This window comes from Dermacentor albipictus, chromosome 1 (assembly GCF_038994185.2).
Source record: "Dermacentor albipictus isolate Rhodes 1998 colony chromosome 1, USDA_Dalb.pri_finalv2, whole genome shotgun sequence".
NCBI classification, from domain to species: Eukaryota; Metazoa; Arthropoda; class Arachnida; order Ixodida; family Ixodidae; genus Dermacentor; species Dermacentor albipictus.
The window spans coordinates 392,488,456-392,506,533 of NC_091821.1; the positions used below are offsets into that span (position 1 = coordinate 392,488,456).

General features: G+C 43.5%; 1 protein-coding gene across 1 annotated transcript; it reads right to left on the reverse strand.

The window, feature by feature from the left end:
* Positions 1-265: 265 nt before the first annotated feature.
* LOC135914465 (nuclear protein AMMECR1) lies at positions 266-17,445 on the reverse strand. Its single transcript, XM_065447334.1, has 5 exons — positions 17,148-17,445; positions 14,879-14,989; positions 14,368-14,482; positions 12,973-13,063; positions 266-8,166 (listed from the first exon to the last, which is right to left on the reverse strand). The coding sequence occupies exons 1-5, from the start codon at positions 17,366-17,368 to the stop codon at positions 8,000-8,002; spliced, it is 705 nt and encodes a 234-aa protein (XP_065303406.1). The 5' UTR covers positions 17,369-17,445; the 3' UTR covers positions 266-7,999.
* Positions 17,446-18,078: the final 633 nt, after the last annotated feature.

Sequence of the window (18,078 nt, forward strand, 5' to 3'; positions counted from 1 at the left end):
GGCAGTGACTGCAGTGCATACATGCATTGCAGGGCTGATGTGAAAACCATAAGATAGCTAACGGCACTCATGTTCAAGCACTGCTGACCTGCATTGTGGAGACATTTTCAAGAGTCTGTCCATTGCATCTTAAAGAAAAGGAAGACACAGGTAGGACTACATTGTGCACAAAAAGGCACTTCTTTTGCATCTAACCACCTTGTTCAAACACAGGAGAGTCCAAGACAGAGTTGCTTCTTGCCTTGTGCAGACAAGAATACACATGTCAAGAGAATCTGTCATTTTATTAATACTGGCACATCCTAATCGTTCACATTACTTCAAGCTTGGCATGCTATGTCGGAACTATGAAACTGTAAGCATCTTTTATAATTCGTTCCAGCAAAGTGTGCTGCACACAGGCTCCAAGACTGTACAGAACTTCAGACCCAATTTATGAATGGAGATCGCACAATGATACAATGTTCGCACAGAGAAGCAACGTAGTGGGGCCCCTCTTCCCACGATAACATTTCCATTTCTATCAAAACAAAAGTTCATCGAGCAGAACAGTGACAAGCACAGATAACATGCGTCACATTTGACCTCATCTTCCGATTGCTACTCAAACCAGCTCAGCTCAAAGTCTGAAATAGATTTCTTTGGCCCTTGACAAGCTCTTATTTCTCGGTGAAGGCATGAATAAGCCACCAAAACATGCACACCATTGGGGACTGCACCAACAAAATCTATTGCATCATTACTATGCCTTAAACTTCGTAGCTTTCTCACGCACCCCCTTAGTTGTTCTCTTGAACACGAGTAAAACAATGCAGGTGAACCCTGTCAATACAAGGCCAAATGTGTTTTTTCTCAGAGCAGACGTCAAAAGACGAACTCGTGTTCAATGGACAAAATTAAAGTAAACATAGTTCCAAGCAACGTCTACTAAATCTTGCACTAGCTATTTCCATGCTGCTGACCAAGCACTAGAGACTGCTTTCTCCCTTGAATTAGAGTAAGAAAAACAAAATTCAACAATTGCAATACTCCTTAATGCAAATTTTGAGCGCAGCTGTTGAGGCATTTTGAAATATATTTCAGCAAAGAATTTGATTCTGAACAACAGAGTCCTCTCAGCGCTTGCGCTGTGCCTCTGCTCTAGCAGCTCATTTAACAGTAGACAAAGCATTTCCACTGGTTGCATCGCGCATTGTTTAGAAAGAAAGCGTTGACATGGGGAATGCGTCGCTCGCACGGAGTGCAGTCTCCAACGGCGGCTGCGCAGGCAAAGTAGCACATACGCAGTGGGTCTAAAGCCCACAGGACCATCGTTTCCATATATGGTATTGGTGGATATACTCGCCGTGCGCTTGGTCGCCGCCGTGAAGCACTCCCTTTCCCCTCACCCTTTTGCCACATTTTCCTCCTCCCCTGCCCACTTGCGTTCCGTATTCGCTCTTTCATCTTTTGCTGTGCTCGTTCATTAAGTTAAGCCAAGGGACGCCAACGCTCAATGCAGGAATGGGCGTCTATGAGACGTCATCTAAAAACAAAGATGACTTCCCTCAAGTTTCCAAATACTGTCAATACACACAGCTAAGGAAAGCACTCGTGTGCAAACAATCCCATACGGGGATTTTTTTACACAGCAAGAAATGCACCTTATGGAAGAGGCCCCCATCCCCACTTTCTAGAACCTTCAGTTTCGACTAACCTTCTGCACAACAATCCCACTAACCACAAATTAAATGGAACAGACATTTAAAGTCGACGGCACGTGCAGATTTCAACATATGTGTGCTATCCTCTGAATCTGCTCTTCACACCTCTTTACAATTGTTAGAGATGACCTATTATCAATGAACATTGAATAATACATGCGTGTGTGTGTGTGTATATATATATATATGTGTATATATATATGTAGCATGCCTTCCCATTGCCAGACAGCAGCAACACGAACTGGTGCATCACTCAAATTACCTACAAGTGGGGAAAAAAATAAAGCACTGTTATACAGATGTGCATGCTTGGCATTATCAGTTCATTCTTATGCAGTCAAGTTTTTTTTCATGAGGATTTTGCATTTTGCATTTTTTTTGTTATTTTATTTACAGTAGAAAAAAATAGGCGGAGGCAATGTCACTGCAAACAATTTCGATGTATTGTGCGCTTGCAGAGATACCCTTTCCCAAAGTTGGGAAAGCCAGCAGTGCCCCGCAAGATTACACGGCCTGCAACCACATTTCTTGCCTATCCACAAGCACACGCCATAAAAACAAAACAAAAAGATAGAAAGCACTGATAATCAGTTGTTCACTTCCAAAGTCGGAAAGGCCATGCTGCTATCTTCAGGCAGCTGATGAAGTGCCAAAGGTAAGGAGCAGTTGCATGTACCCGAAGTCACGCAGGAAAAAATTCACAGTCGCCAGTTTTATAAAGCAGTCTTGATTGAATTATACAGGAAAGAGACAGCAACTGCCCCAATTTGTATCATAGGATTCGGGCAGATTAACTTCTCCATACATGAACGTTACTGCAGAGCACAAAAATTATATCATAATTTAAAGCCATAAGTTGCACCATTCATTAATCTTCCTGGAAAGACATTGAAGACAAACATTAAACCAGTCTAAACAATTTAAACTAAACCTTCCATAGACACCCCTCAACATTGGCTTTGTGCAATGTCGTGGCTTTATTGCAGAGAAAATCGCACCCAAAGAAAGAGGTCACCTCTCACAAGGTCAAGTTCTGCAGATGCTACTGCCTGCTTTGAGTCCTGCAGCTGCATAGATGATGAATTTGTTATCTTCTAGTGCAAAGGACAAGTATGGCCAAAGAGCGCCAGTGCACAGATGAGGCACCACAAAATTTTGAAACGGCAGCATTGGCAAATCCTGTAGGACAAGCTAACAAACCCAGCCAAACTCAATTTTCTTTCAAGCTGAAAGAAAATGTATATATTTCATACTTGGGAACAATTAGTTGTCAATTTAAAAGGGGACATCGTATGTCGCCAGGAGGTGGTGTTTTCTTCCCTCCCACTTTTCGCTTGGGTCACTCCCTTGCTTGCTAACGCTCCTATCTTGGTAAAGGTGAAAATTCAGACATTTCAGAGTACCAATCTTATATCATACTGACTCAGCTTAATGTTTGGCTTTACCGTCCCAAGACTGCCCTCATACTGAGCCTTGCAGTGTGGGGGGTTTCAAGCGGCAGAGGGCATGAAAGGAGGTAGTTGCCTTTAATGACAGGACACAACAGTAGAGAAGTCGTGGCTGCCCCTGTCCCGTCTGCCTCCGACACTGCTAGTAGGCAAAAGGCTAACTGGCAATGGGTAGAACCACATTTGAAGTCCTCTTCCCAAAAGCAATGCAACATATAAACACTGCTACACTTATCGTTGAACAATATATTCTAAAATGCTATCAAGACATCCAACAACCTCCATTGTTCACATTTTGTCTTTAACCAGCCTGGCAAATGCAGTTCGTAAAGTTCAGAACTGTATGTCACTGAGAGACAAAGATATGACCAAGAACTTTCTTTCATGCACGAGTGATTTGGGAAGTGCTCAAAGACCCATCATTATTTTTGCATTAATATAGCAGCTTTTTTGTTATGCAGTGAAGATGCGATGTTCAGAATTGGCCTTCGAAAATACTGTCATAGTCCAACACAAACTAGTGTAGTGTCATGCTACCCTATTAAGCAGCCATAGCAAGCACAGTTCAGCATTAAAGGAACTCTCAAGAGAAATCGCAAGTTAGATTGGAAGATTATAGTCCCAATATGCCAAATGGGTGTCTAATTATGATCCAACACATGGTTAACCAAGAAGGGTGCTAGCAGAAAAACTAGAAACGATGGTGGTGACCCCAGCACGAGGTTCCCGTAGCAGCTCCTTGCTACTTCGCTGAATGACAGCTTCTGCTCAGGGGTAATATTTTTTCTTTGCCAATGAATAAAGCTGACATCGCATTCGAAAGGAAAGCAAGGAACACATCTAGGCTGGGATAGTGCAGTGTCTAATTCAATGCTGTTCCGTTTCGTGATTTGTCAGTGGTCAGAGCAGTGCTCGACATATCACAGGGACTGGCCCGTCGAGAGCAGTGGATGATTAGAAAGGAATAGAATTGAGCGAAAGGAAGCCTTATATCGTCTCTGCTATAATCATTCTCAAGAGCATTTCCAGTGTGTAGAATGGCTGTAATAAGCAGCAAGAGTGTGAAATCAATGTCACAATGACAAAAGTGCCATGACTTGTGCATGTAATTCAATGAGGGAAGTTTGGGCTTCCTTTTCGACATCATTAATCTACCTTTCTCCACCAACAGAAATATGATCTCAGCATTTAAACAGTGCACTTTCCCAGACTCAAAATGGTTTAGAGTTTTCCTTTAGTGTCCTTTCAAACAGCATAGCAGCAGTCGAGATGCCTGCATAGCTACTGATGCAAACTAAAACAGGAACTAAGCAAAAGGAAAATTGCACCTGTTTCTAGTTTTCTTTTTTTTTCCCCCACAACAGCCCGTATGTTCTGTTATAAACATAGTCAATGTTGCTGCAGGCAGCTCACACTGCACTCCTGAAATGAACGGAGCACAGTTGGCAGTTAGTCGCAGTTACTTTTTTGTCGTTTTAAGCTGACACAGTGTGCAGAATGAAAGCACGGCAAGCATGAAAGTCCTGATTTCTAATTTTTTTATGCTAAGTGTGGAAAGGAAGTGAAAAATTTGCAATAAAAGCCAACTGCACTTGCAGTCTTCACACTAGCACACACTCTAAACACAGAACATGCTATAGTATCACTGATTAGCAACTCGCAGTTTTGATACAACTAAGCTATCACTCCCACAGAACTGTACTTTAAAGCCACTTGATTACCTAGCAAGATGCGACTTTGTCCATGTATTAAGGGGAAAACAACTATTAGTATTCAGTTCATGTAACTTCAGCAGTATTATTATTCTATGGGGCAGAAAATGACCACCAAGACCTGTTCAGCAGACATCTAATTGAAATGTTGCTCTACAGGCCTTTAGGCCAAATATCCACAGCTGTGAGCACTGATACCAATGAAGTGTCTCCCCCAAAAGTTTACAACCCAGTAGAACATCAATAAAAAGGCTTAATTCTAATGAAATTAGTTTCCATGGCATGCTGCTGTCTAAACACTTTACGTAAAGGTTTTTAAAAACCATCTCACTTTCACAGGTGGCATGTGTACTTGTTACGTGCATGTGTGAATGCTAGCGTCCAAGCTCCTCCCTCTAGTCAACCCACCTCCGGTTACATGTCACACCTTGAAAACCCCATGAAAAAGCACTTGAGACATTTACAAAAAATAATTATGGCTTGTGTATGTTCACAATCTGGCAGTGTGATTTTCAACGTCTCCTCACAAGTGCAACCAACATGAAGGAAGTTCATGTGATGAAGTCCCCTTGTTAGAACGCAACTGATACCACAGAGGGGGCTAGAGTACAGTGGAGTGCACTGCAATGTGCTACCACCACAGCCTTACGCCACATTATAAAGAGGGTCCATCAAAAGCTATGCTAAGTACTGAAAGGGCTGAAAGTGCACTCGGCATTATATTTTCTTTTCTTTCTACCGCATAGTGGCAAAATTCATGCCAACCAAAAAAGGGACCCAGAGTTCCCCAAGGCATTTATGCCGAACTCAGCATAGAAAACCTGCAGCTGGAATGCCTTTTCTTTGTTTCATGCCACTTAAGCACGACAAAAATAGACCAGAAATTAAAATTCAATGCCAGTGCTTTACAGCAGATTCCAGGCACTGACATATTCAAACAGCTCTTCATGGAAGGCTGCTATAAACAAAGCAAAATGCAGATTGCTCACTTGACAGAAAAATTCCGGAACCAAGTACAACTGCAGAATCTGCTGAATGACAGTAGGCAAGAGAGATCTTGCACCCAGAGAAAGATGCCAATGACAACACAACATAAAGTGGGAAAAGGGGGAGAGAAACAAGCAGAGAAATGGAGCAAGCATTTAAACTATAGCAGCACCAAAGCTGGAATACGTTACCACAGTTTCCAAAAAACAGCATTGATCAACACCGACATCAGGCAACTCAAATTTCTCTTTAAACAGCGCCGCCCGATCACAAGCAGCTTAGGCGATTACCATGTGCATGACTGACAAGGTGCCCACATCATATATGCCCAGATTAAATCTTTCACTTAATTTCATTCAACAGCCTAACTTGCCTCATGCACAACAAAAAGAAACGATGAGGACAGTGTGGCCAACAATAAGGATGAAATATCTGGAAGATGGGAGCAGGAGAAATGGAGCCTTAACAGTAACATGAAAAAGAAGTGGACACACACACAAAAGAAAGGACCATTCTTCCTTGTAGCACAAGATGCCTTCCACATGACAACACAGCATGGCACCTTGCCTCTCCACTGAGACATCAAACACCACTGGCTTCTTGAAATGCCTGTCTAAGCAAGTGCACAATCCAAAGATGTCAGTGAAAGGGTGAATAGAGGCTAGAAAAGCATTACAAGATTACTGCTGCATCTTAACTAAAAACAGACTGTTCAGTAAAACAGGCACAGAACAAGACGCAAGTGTACTTTTTAGGATGTGTAGCTGCTGCAGAAGAACAAAGCACAAACTGATCAGCACTTCAGCTGCACGGCACCATGCAGCCAGCTTGGTCCAGGCAAATGTCATATGTCCATATTAGGACACAGAAAAAAGAAAAGCATTCACACCTTTATATAAGTTGAAGCTTGATGAGAATAGCGACAGAGAAGCATAAATCACATTGACTGTTTCAACACGGTATTCACAAGAAGGAATTACTGAAACGCAAACAGCCGTTCCCTCTCTTTCAAAAGCCTGAGACTGAAAGAAGGGCTTAGTGCAATGAAATACTTAACACCTGATCCTTGAACAGGAGAAGTAACAAACAAGCGAAACAAACAGCGTATGAAGAAAAGCCGTAATTCACAATAGACAGAAGCTAGATGCACTGTTACCTCATTCTGTGCAGTGCAATACACTCCTTGAAGGCCACCTTGGCACCTTACTCACCAAATAATGGAGCTGCTACAACGCTGTAATGCAAAGCACGTCATTAATGCACTGCAAAATCCCATCTTCCAACAGCTCAAGCTTCCCAAGACATTGCACTACAGCAGCCTCTCTATACTTGCTCAACAGTTGCAAATACATGAAAACACTGTAGACAACAAGCAAACGCCAAGTACGCAATTGCCTGTCAGTCACCAATGGCCTATCACAGCAACCCAGACAAACCTATCAAGGCATCCAAAGAAACAATGGCAAACAAAAAAGAGTGCCCCATTTCTCCATGTTAAGGAAGCTTGCAGCAACAAGGTACAGCTTGGGACAAACAAGCCTCTCAGAATCCTCTCTTTCAGTCCTACACATAAATCTGTCTGTCCTGTGTCAAGGGCAGCCCAGCGTTGAGGCAGTGCACTACTTCCAACCATGTCGTGACACACACACATATACTACATACAACCAGGTCAGAGACTGAATGCCTTACAGCTAGTGTGCAAGACCATAAAAATTAGGGCCCACTCAAGTTCTAAGCAAAAGGCCTTTTCAGACACGTGAAGACAAAACAGCCTCTCAGGCCTCCACAGCTGCCATCCACTGCCTCTCTGCCTGGACATGACCACTGGCGAGCAACCAACCCAATGCAAAACAACCTATATCAACCAACAAGAAAACTAGCAGATGGGACAACACTGAGGGCAAAGAACAGCAGCTGCAGCACGGTGGTGTCATGGCAGCACCACAGAGTCAGAGCAACGGGGAGAGAGGGAGGGGGTAGCACTAGGCACAGTTGGCAGCAAACTTGAAAATGCAGGGGAGGGGATTCACAAGAAAGGGAGAAGGGCGCAGGAGAAGGCTGATGTGGCTTGGAGATAGGCTTCCGTGGAAGTGCAAAGTCGCCGTTAACTTGTCCAGGAGAAGAGAGGCTAAAGGCCCCACCACCGGGGCTAGCACTGGCGGTTCCTCCAAAAGTCCCGGTACTCCTGGTAGCTAATGGAGACCTTCTCACTCTGGTAGCGTGTCAGGTGGATTGACTTCCGCATGTCGTTGGAAATGGAGCCCTTGTAGCCACCCTTGCGTAGCAGAGAGTCTATTGTCTGCACATGGTCCCAGCCTGACAGGAAAGAAATGAAAAAAAAAAAATGTGGTGCATAGCAACCTCAGCTTGGTGTGCACACTTACATGAACATCGCACCTAAAAACATGTTGCACTATTTGCTTAAGGGGTGGTGCAACACTTTTTGAACATGTTAAGAAAACGTTTGCATTCTGGAGACATTTCTGCCATGAACATGCAAGGCAAACATGATTCCATGCATACAGCAAAGAGCCTATACTCTCGCATAAACGATCCCTTGCTCCTTCCAGTTGCGTTTGACACTCCCTATATTAGGTATGTCCCATCAATGAAATGACAGACCTGCCGAATAGCCCATAGGCACCAGTCATTGGGCAATTGTTCATGATCTTGAGTAACCCCACACACTTTTGCACACCCCTATGTGTCTCGCACATCTTGTAACCTCTGTTTTGTCCTTCTCCAGCACCTTTTACAAAAGGCAAGCTGAAACTATTATCATAAGTGCGCCATGGAAAGAAAAAGAAAGGAGCAACAAGCAGGACATTGCTATCAGTTCCACCTTAACTGAGAGGGAACATTGCAAGGATCAATGAGAAAATTAAATATGACCCACTTTATACTTTCGTTATGATCTTTTCAAAAATTTATGTGAGAATATGTTCATTGAAAAGTACTGCAATCCAGTGCATTCCGATTTTAGATTAGTAGGTGCTGCAAGGACCGTTTAAAGACTTCAGATATGCAGTCCTAGCTATTAATGTCTTCTGGAGAACCAATTTCATCACAAAGCTACTGCACCTAGCATTTGAATGCAAACATGCTAAACACGATTCAGCTCCACCCAGTAGCTATCACATGTTGTTCATTGCACGTAGTGAAAAACTGAAAAAAAAAAAATCACCTCAATGTTCAGAGATGAGGCATGTAGGTACAACTAATCGTTGCCAATACAATAGACGTCCGTTAATTCGACTCCAGTTAATTCAGAACCAGGACCTCGTGTTGTCCTGGCCAACACCCATCAATTTCTATGGGACCAAACCTTTTATTTTGATTCTGAAGTTCACCTTCACCGGATAATTCGAATTTGGCTAGTCTTCATGCAGGCATTCCACCCCTATGGTGACCTCAGTGGCTACATCAATAGCGGCAGCGTCCGTCTTGGCAGTGTTTAGGGTACAAGGAATCCGTTGAACATGTCTCATCGCCCTTTGAAAACTTATTTTCGGTCGGCTAAGAAAAGATTAAAGTAAAAATGGTAGCTCACAATGGATTATTACAGAATTTACTCGATTCTAATGTACACTTTTTTCCCCCAGGAAAGTCAGTCCGAATATTGCTTGGGCAGTGCTATCCAATACAAAACCAAAACCGCAGTCACAGCATTCGTATGCTTTACCATACAATGACGTTGTATTATGGTAAAGCTGACTTTCTAAAGTGGTGTGGTGAAATTAACTTTAGGAAACCGGATGCCATTGTGCAACACATATTAGACCCTCGCCCATTTTTCTTTCTATGAAATCAAATGCATGTTAAATTTCTAATTCGTTTAGGAGCTTCAATGTCATTTCTACACTTGTTTTCTACTTTGGACACAAGGAAGCTGGTATGCATTTGATTCAGGGGGGGTGGGGGGAGGGTGGAATTGGGTAAATATTGCCAAATGACTTCGCAGTGCGTTTTTGGAATTTTTTCTGCATCTTGCTTAATTTGACATGCCAGATAATTGGTTGCAACCAATTTCATTGGTCCCATCAGGGTCGAATTAATGGAAGTATGCGGTACAAATATACAGTAGAACCTCATTGACACGATGCCATTACGTACTACGATTTCCCGTTGCCACCACTTCTCATAGAGAACACAAAAAATTACCCAATAGAGTTAAGCTTTATTTCTTACCGGTTCATTTGTTCCCAGAAAACACGATTTTTGGGCACCAAAGTTCAGTACATCACCGAAATGCGATGGCATCTTACGTTCTCTGGTACTAGATCCAATGTTAAAAAAGAAAACGGGCAAGGCGCCCACAATCGAGAACATCATATAGCTGCCCGCCATGGCAGCTTCACTGCATTACTTGCCCATCCATTCCATGTGAAAACGGTGGCGCGCACTCAGTTTCTTATTCTGGTACCGGCAAATCTCCTGGGTCGTCGAGCGCCTTATTCACAACTATTGCCGTCAAACCTATTGCGATAAGCATCTTCACTTATCTGTTTTTACAGCACGTAGGGCGTAGTGCCGTGGGTAGCGTAAAGGGGTTGTATTCTGCAACGATCCACTTTGGTTATGCTATTGCCTTGGACATGCCTTGGTCATCAGGTGCATGCTGATTAACTGGTTAATTAAGAAAATCGGATGAGCCGATTCAGCATAAGTCATCCAATTTTGCTCAGCAAGACAATCAGCATGTGCCCGACAGCAATGCTATTGCAGAGGCACCACTGTTGCCGAAAGTATTTGTCACAGAATACTTCCCCTGCATGCTTTTAGTAGGCGATAATCCAAACGCACCGCCATTTCCTGCTGCAAGCGGCGCGATGTGAGCGTCATGTTCTGCTTCAGTGGTATCAGACATCGGCCACCAGTTCGATTTTGTTTCAGTTTCCCGTCGCAGTCTTAAAAGGACAGGGCAGGCCCTATTCAGCAAGATTTTAAACTGTATAACGAAGACAGCATGTGAACAGAAACATAGACGCAAACACAAGGCACATACTTCCAACTACCTTTATTTCGTGAAGGCAGGGAATTTATAAGGTTCTACACAATAGAAAAACAAGGAACAATCGCAAAGAAATCGTGCACGAGACAACACGAGAAGCCCTATACTTCCCATTACCATGTACTTTTGGGCATATTGTGGTGCACTCTTTTCAGCAACTAATAGAGATAGTGACTACATGTTTGTACCATTTTGTTCGGTACTTTGTCTTCTATCTACCAAACCAAAAGTACATCATTATGCAAGAAAGTTAATTATTAACGATGTTTTTGTTAAATACATTTTATACGAATTTTTGAACATTTTCCTATCATCAAACAAAAACTATTCATTGTACAGTCTTAATTTTGGTTGCGTATTTTGCAAACACTACACAATAAGAAACATTACAAAACCTACGTGTCTCAGGCTGGTGAAGCCCCACCAGCTTGATGTGCATCAGCGTCTCGCGCACAACGCCTCGCGTTATGTGAATGACAACTACAGTTGAGTAAGTCCAATTTTTTAGTGACTTCGGATTACACGTTTTCTTGGTTAGTATGTCTTTTCTCAACTTTTTTTTCCTTCCCCACAATGTATGAACAAGGTTATATTGTATATCGTATGGTATATTTTTGCAGCGAAGTTCACACATGGCCATCATACTAGCCACACAAATGCTAACCTGTAAAGTGAGTAGCAATCAACTATATTTTATTGCTTCCACCATTTTGTCTCATAAAATACAGATGTATCATACAATGGCCATCACAGTACTAGACGAAAATCAAGCCCCTATCTTCTCAAGTGCAATAGAAAACATTCGGGCAGAATCCATCTCATGTGTCTGGCGCAGCATGGCCTTAGTTTTAGTTGCCATTGTGCCATTACACCCAAACTAACCAACCAACCAATCCATCTCAGTAATACCGCCGCCATTAATGCGATTAGCATTGAAGCAACGTAGCAACACTGTATTGCTACCATCGAAATGCATCATGTATGATGCATGTTGCAGCCGAGCTTCTTTTTAGTGCTTCCCTCTGGACATGTTGCACCATTTAACGCGGCTGCCACAAAGCCCGCACGAGGTGTGTGAATGAACACGTATGACACAGGTTTGATCTTGCCCAGTACTAAAGATGTTCAAAAGATATCGCTTTTTTTTTTTCGTTCAAGCACAGTACATACCCAGGGACCCAAGTTGTCGTCAAAGAGGTTCACTGGAGGGGGCACATATCGAGTAACATGAGAAGGCATGAAACAGGTCTGCACATACCCAGCAACCCAAGTTGGTCCAACAGTTGGTTTCAAACCTGGTTCCCTCAGCACAGCAGCCTGATGCTCTACCCGTTAGACCATGGACTACCCAGTGACCCAAGTTCGAGCGAAAGAGGTTAGATATGGATGGAACATACGAAGAACTGCATGAAGCTCCAGTAAAATGCTAATCGCATTAAAAGCGTTTCCATTCTTTTGTCTAGGAGCCAACCACAACAGTACTGCTGAAGAAAAGACATGTCTCATGCAAGATGCGATGCTTAACTGCATTTCTGCGATACTGGACATGAATATTCAGCAAAACAGCTCTAAATAGCAAACCCTACAAAGCTGACTGGTGCATGCACATGAATCAGCTAATTCTACAAACATCACAATAACAGCAAAGCTATAAATGACACCCTAATAGTTTCAGAGCATTTTACGGGGATCAAACATGAACACGAAAACACCCTCAAAGCTAAACTCAGTATATGTGACTTTGCCTGAGTAAGTTAATTCTTTATGTGAACTGTACTTACAGATGTATGCCTCAACCCCGAGTGCATGCACTCAGCACTTGACTGGCCAGCAGATGCTCCGATCTCAAACCAGCATACCTATTTCGACGCACAGAGAGTTGCAGCTAGCTTGAGCCCAGTGCACACAGGTTTAATAAAGCTTCAAGCCTGCTAGGTGAAGAGATTACAGCATGCCTTGGTGTTAAGGAAAGGCCACAACAAATGTTTAGTGTAATGATTCTCAATGCCTCTGCCACACTTGACGACCATTTCCTTGCACTTAGCACAAGACTGTAACAAAGTAATGATGAAGTCGTCATACAGAAAGTCACTTCATGGAGACTAGCTTACCTTGCTCAGGGGCTACTTCGGGAAGGTAAGTGGCAGTGCGTTTTGAGCCTTTCTCAGTCAAAAACTCTATTCTGATACCGTGAATACCAATCTGCAAGAGAACCATGAGGTTTATGCAACTACACACACAACAAAATGCTGCAACACACTGAAAATCTTTGTGTCCAAAAATTAGGCAGTGCAAAGTTTTGCACTGTCATATCAACGCCAGCCAACTGCCACTTATGGTGTGTACAGTCCAACTAGGTACTTAACAATCCCAGATCAAGCAAATCATTCTCTTTCTTAAACATGGGAAGCTTACTGACTGATACTCCTGCAAAATAACTCGCTGATAATTAACTGGACACTGGATATGTCAAACCTGGGGCATTTACTGCCAGGCCAGGGATCTCCTTGCCCAATGCTTCGGGGTGCACTTTAAATGGTGGATGTATTGCGCTGGTGCCGTGTTGACACAAGGGAAGTGGACTGGAGCTGGGGAACTGTCGAATCTCACATTGCTGTCAAATTTGCAATCTTGTCGGCTACGATTGGCCCAGAGGGCTGCTCTTATTGGCTCAAAATGCTGCAATTACTGTATTTGGCAATATGACACAATTTTCCAAATCGAGAACACCATTCTGGCACCGAGGAACTCTTCTCCCCTGTTCATACATAACAAACACATCACAAAAGTTTGTTTCAGTTCCTTATAGGAGAGTTTGGGTAATAATGAATTACCCGATATATTGAACTATTTTTGTGCATAAGCCTGTTTGTTATAGGTGGGCTCGACCGTACACCCCCACAGATGATGCATAGTGACAACAGTACATACACGTATACAGATAGGAACCAGATATTCATCTAGTTATGCTCTACGTTGAGTATAGCTACTACTAATATAGCATGGAAATACAGCAAGGATATTTCTGTCGTTTTGTACACTGGCACAACAAGAAAACAATAGCAGAACCTAAGAGCTGCCATACCATTGCCTTGATCAATTGAAGCAAACATTTTGTCATTATGGTATGCAAGAAAACAAGCCTTCCAGCAGAGCAGTGAAACGATGTTATGCATACAGGTGCTCTTCTTGAGAGAACTTTTTTAGATCAAAAACAATCACTGTAACAAAAAGCATGCATGTGAATTGCCTAGCAAGCCCACAAGAGACCCAACGTCTTAGGTTCACCGAGATAACTTTCGGTTTTGTAAATTACTGAGCACACATGCTTTTCTGAAAGCCATATAGCTACCAAAGCCTTAACGGCTGGAATACGCATTACTGACGCAGATCTCGCAATATAATGCACCTTTGATTCTTGTATGTATCCAAAATAAAATAGATAAAGAGCTGTTAACAGAATGAATACAGGAAGCCACAAAGGGAACACACACGTGACAACCTACCTCCCAGTCCATGTAGTCATTGCCGTCTTCGAAGTGCCGGAGAATGGAAACAGAGACGTGGAGTTTGTTGAATTCGTCCCTTGTGATAGGGCTGAAGCGGCTGTCCTTGAATGCACTGACACATCCATCACAAGCAGAACCAAGAGAAAAACAAAAGTAGGCAAATAATGACGCGCAAATATCTATAATAAATCACAAAATATGTCTACTCCCCCCCCCCCCCCAACCACATGCACATATATATAAAAGGCAATGGTTTTCCAGAGACGGCCTTTTGGCTTAGCTGAAGCTTCTTCTCACTGCGTGCACCTAGCCTAAAGCTCTAAGCAATAACTTAATTGCTGAAGTTTAGCAGATGGAGAGCACATACCACTAGGCAGCATTCCCCTTAGACGGCACAGGCATCAATATGCAAACTAGTGTGCCATGATAAACTGCTATGCCAATGTAAAGATGTTTACACACTAAAAACAACAAAATTGAAAGAAGTAAAAGGAGCTCTGCAACCCACCTGGTGACGGCGTACTCCCTCAGACCTGAGTGCAAGTGCATCGCATTGAAGGTACCAATGCAGCCTCTCAGCCTCTTGTCTTTACCGATGTTCCAAGTCACAAATAGCGGGCTTTGAAGGGGGAAAGAGAGTCCCAGATTGTTCAATTACACAAATAAGGGAGGGGGAGGGGAATCAGAAAGAACATCCCCTACACAAGGGCAAATAAACGAAACTAATGCCCTCGTAATTTTGGTTTGGCCTCACAGATTTGAAAGTGACCATTCTGCCAGCAACTGGCATCAATGCCCTCCAAGTGGGAACCTCTCGCATACATGCTTCACAAGAAAACTTGTGAGCAACATATATGCACATTTAGGTTGCATGAACAGGTGCAGATTATAAGAGAATGGTGTGCTCCAAATCAACAACTCTTAAAACCTGCTACAAAAGAACAAAACATGCAACCCACATATTGCTTTGTGCGAGTATGCTTGGTAACTCGTGGTCATGAGATACGTGAATGCTTCTTTAGCATCAGTGATATGTCTTGCCCAGTATGGACATTTCCAAATACTGGCATTACAAATGCAATTGTGCATGCATCATTTGTAATTAAGTAGCCATAGACGGGTGCCGCCAGCACAATGGTGCAACATAAGCAAAAGTAAGGGAACAGACATGCAAATGTTAGCATGTACTCCCTCACAAAAGAAAATGCCGGCTGCTAGCAGAATAGGTGCATGCATTTTTTTTAGGTGACACAGTGACCATGTCACAAAGCATTAAATACAGCTGACCTTACATGAAAAAGCTGTAAGGAAAGAAATTCATGGGCTCAGTGAGGCTTGGTTATCACTTCTGGCTGCAACAATTCAAGAAATCATAGCAACTACATTGCAAGCCAGTTACAACCATGTGTGGTAACCCAAGTGAAAGAACCCACAAATGTAAATTGTTACAAAATGTTCACTTTTTTACTGCACAATTTTTCGGGGATGTGGGGGGCATGAACATACTAGTCTGGGACAAGAGTACAGATAGGTGTCTGTGTTCATGTTTAGATGGCCAGTCAAGCACGAAGATGACATCTGAGAAAGAAACAAAAGAAGTGGCAGCAGTGTGAATTCTGCGTCCATCTGCAACAATACTTCGTCCTATGGGTAGGGCATTTAAGCATGAAATGCACTATGGTTCTGCTTGGTAAAAGTATTAACTGCAGTTGCGTTATCGGCTGTCTAAGGCGTTTTCACGGTACTACGTGACAAACAGCCGAGTACTATCGTAACCTAACGTTTTGCAGTACCTCGCACTTGGACGACACCATGCGTTTAACAAAGGTGCACTTCCGTGGCAGTGAATCGGATACATGAAGAAACGCTAATCTGTATTCCCGCATTATGCACGATGCTTGCTCTTCGAGGTTCATAGAATTGAATAATAATAATAATAATATCGACGAACCGAGGTCTAAAGCCTTGTGAAAGGCTTGAGAAGCCAGACTATCGCATAAAAAATAAAGCCTTAATTGCTTACGGGCTTTATCACAGCGCGGTTGCGTGATTTCACCCTCACTCGGGTCAATCGATCGCGGGTGAACAATCAACTACCTCTACTGTCAGGTCTCAAAACGCTAGCATATGCGGATGTGTTTTCTTCGAAGCAGGGCCATTAGGAAACACGACAAGGTGGTATTTCGGGAGCCTAGCAACACGAAGGGCGAGGACCTTTGCTTTGCAGACAGCCAACAGAACCAATAAAACAAAAAAGCATGGCAGGACGTGAGCGTACCGAGGCTATGTTGCGACATGAAGCACAACCAGGCTTCTCATCGACTTATGTTTCGGCTCACTTCTGCCACCGTAATGCCCCAGCTTCTCACACAATGAAAAATGTGATGCGCTCACACTCCGCGAACCTAAATTTAAGCCTACGACCTGACAAATTGGACATAATCAGAAAAAAGACAAAAAACCACGAGCTACTTCAATGAAAACTCGTGGTGCGAACTGCTAGCGACCAACTTTTGCTGTGGTAATGTGATGAGGAAGTCATAAGAGGGGGGCAAAAAGATGTTAAAGCTTTGTTTCACAAGCAATGTCGCCCCGAAACAGCTGGTGGCGAGAGTAATGCCTTTGTTTGGAGGTAAAATCAGCTGACAACTGTGTTACCTGGCCCACGCAAGCTCGTGGCTTAGCGCATTGGGAACGGATTCATAACGATGAGGAGAGCCACAGACGGCATTATTACGGATAAACACACGCTCAGGACACAAAGGAAACATACTCACTAGCATTCGTTTGGGAAATTGGGCGGCTTGGGCGGCTCGTACTGATTGAGATGGCAGTAAAGCACATCGAAGCAAAAGAAACACATTTCTACACAGACTACCATGCCATTCTTGTAGTGGCTGGGGTGGAAGTGATTCGGATGCACAATTGTCCCATTACAACATGGGGATGAATTGTTATTCATCTTTTGCTTCTTGGCTCCACAACAGCCAGCCGCCATGGCTTCGCCCTAAACTTCACCGCTCGTCTGCTGAGAGGCGCTGGCTACGGAACCGTGTGGCCTCGGCTACAACTGCTTTTTGCATGGTCGCGATCACGTGAACCTTGGGAGTCTTTCTATTGGTCGAGAGTTTGGCTGTCAGCTGTGACGGCTGAAATGCATCCCCACATGCATTGCCAGCTGCCCGCATACGCTGGCGCGCAGGCACGATTTTCGTGCAAGGAGCGCGGAGCGTTCGTTCAGCCAGTTGGTTGGCTGTCCAATGTCGTGTAGACTTCAGGCGCACTTTGTCGCGAAGCCCGGCCGTATTACGTGCGCGCCAAAAAGTTCGAATAAATCGCTGGAGGCAGCGTCTGCTGCGGCTGAGTCACGTGGCGTGATGGATGATCACTAAACATCATTTTCCCCTTTATATGATCTTAAATACGGGGCGACTTATACGCAGGCAGCATCGATTGCCGCGTGAAAGGGTTCGCTTCTGCGGTTTTACCAAGGTCATCTGGCCCTTTGCGTTAATTTCCCGCGACTTCGCTGGGGGCTTCGGATACGATCACTTTCGCGAACGGTGCTAAGTCACACGAAGTCTCGTGAAAGTGACAATAGTATCCCCGAAAATGATAGCTTTAGTATACTCCTCGAGGCTGTCGCCATGTATATTTCTCATTTTCATTAAGGCAGTGTCATAGCCAGAAATTTCGTTCGGGGGGGCT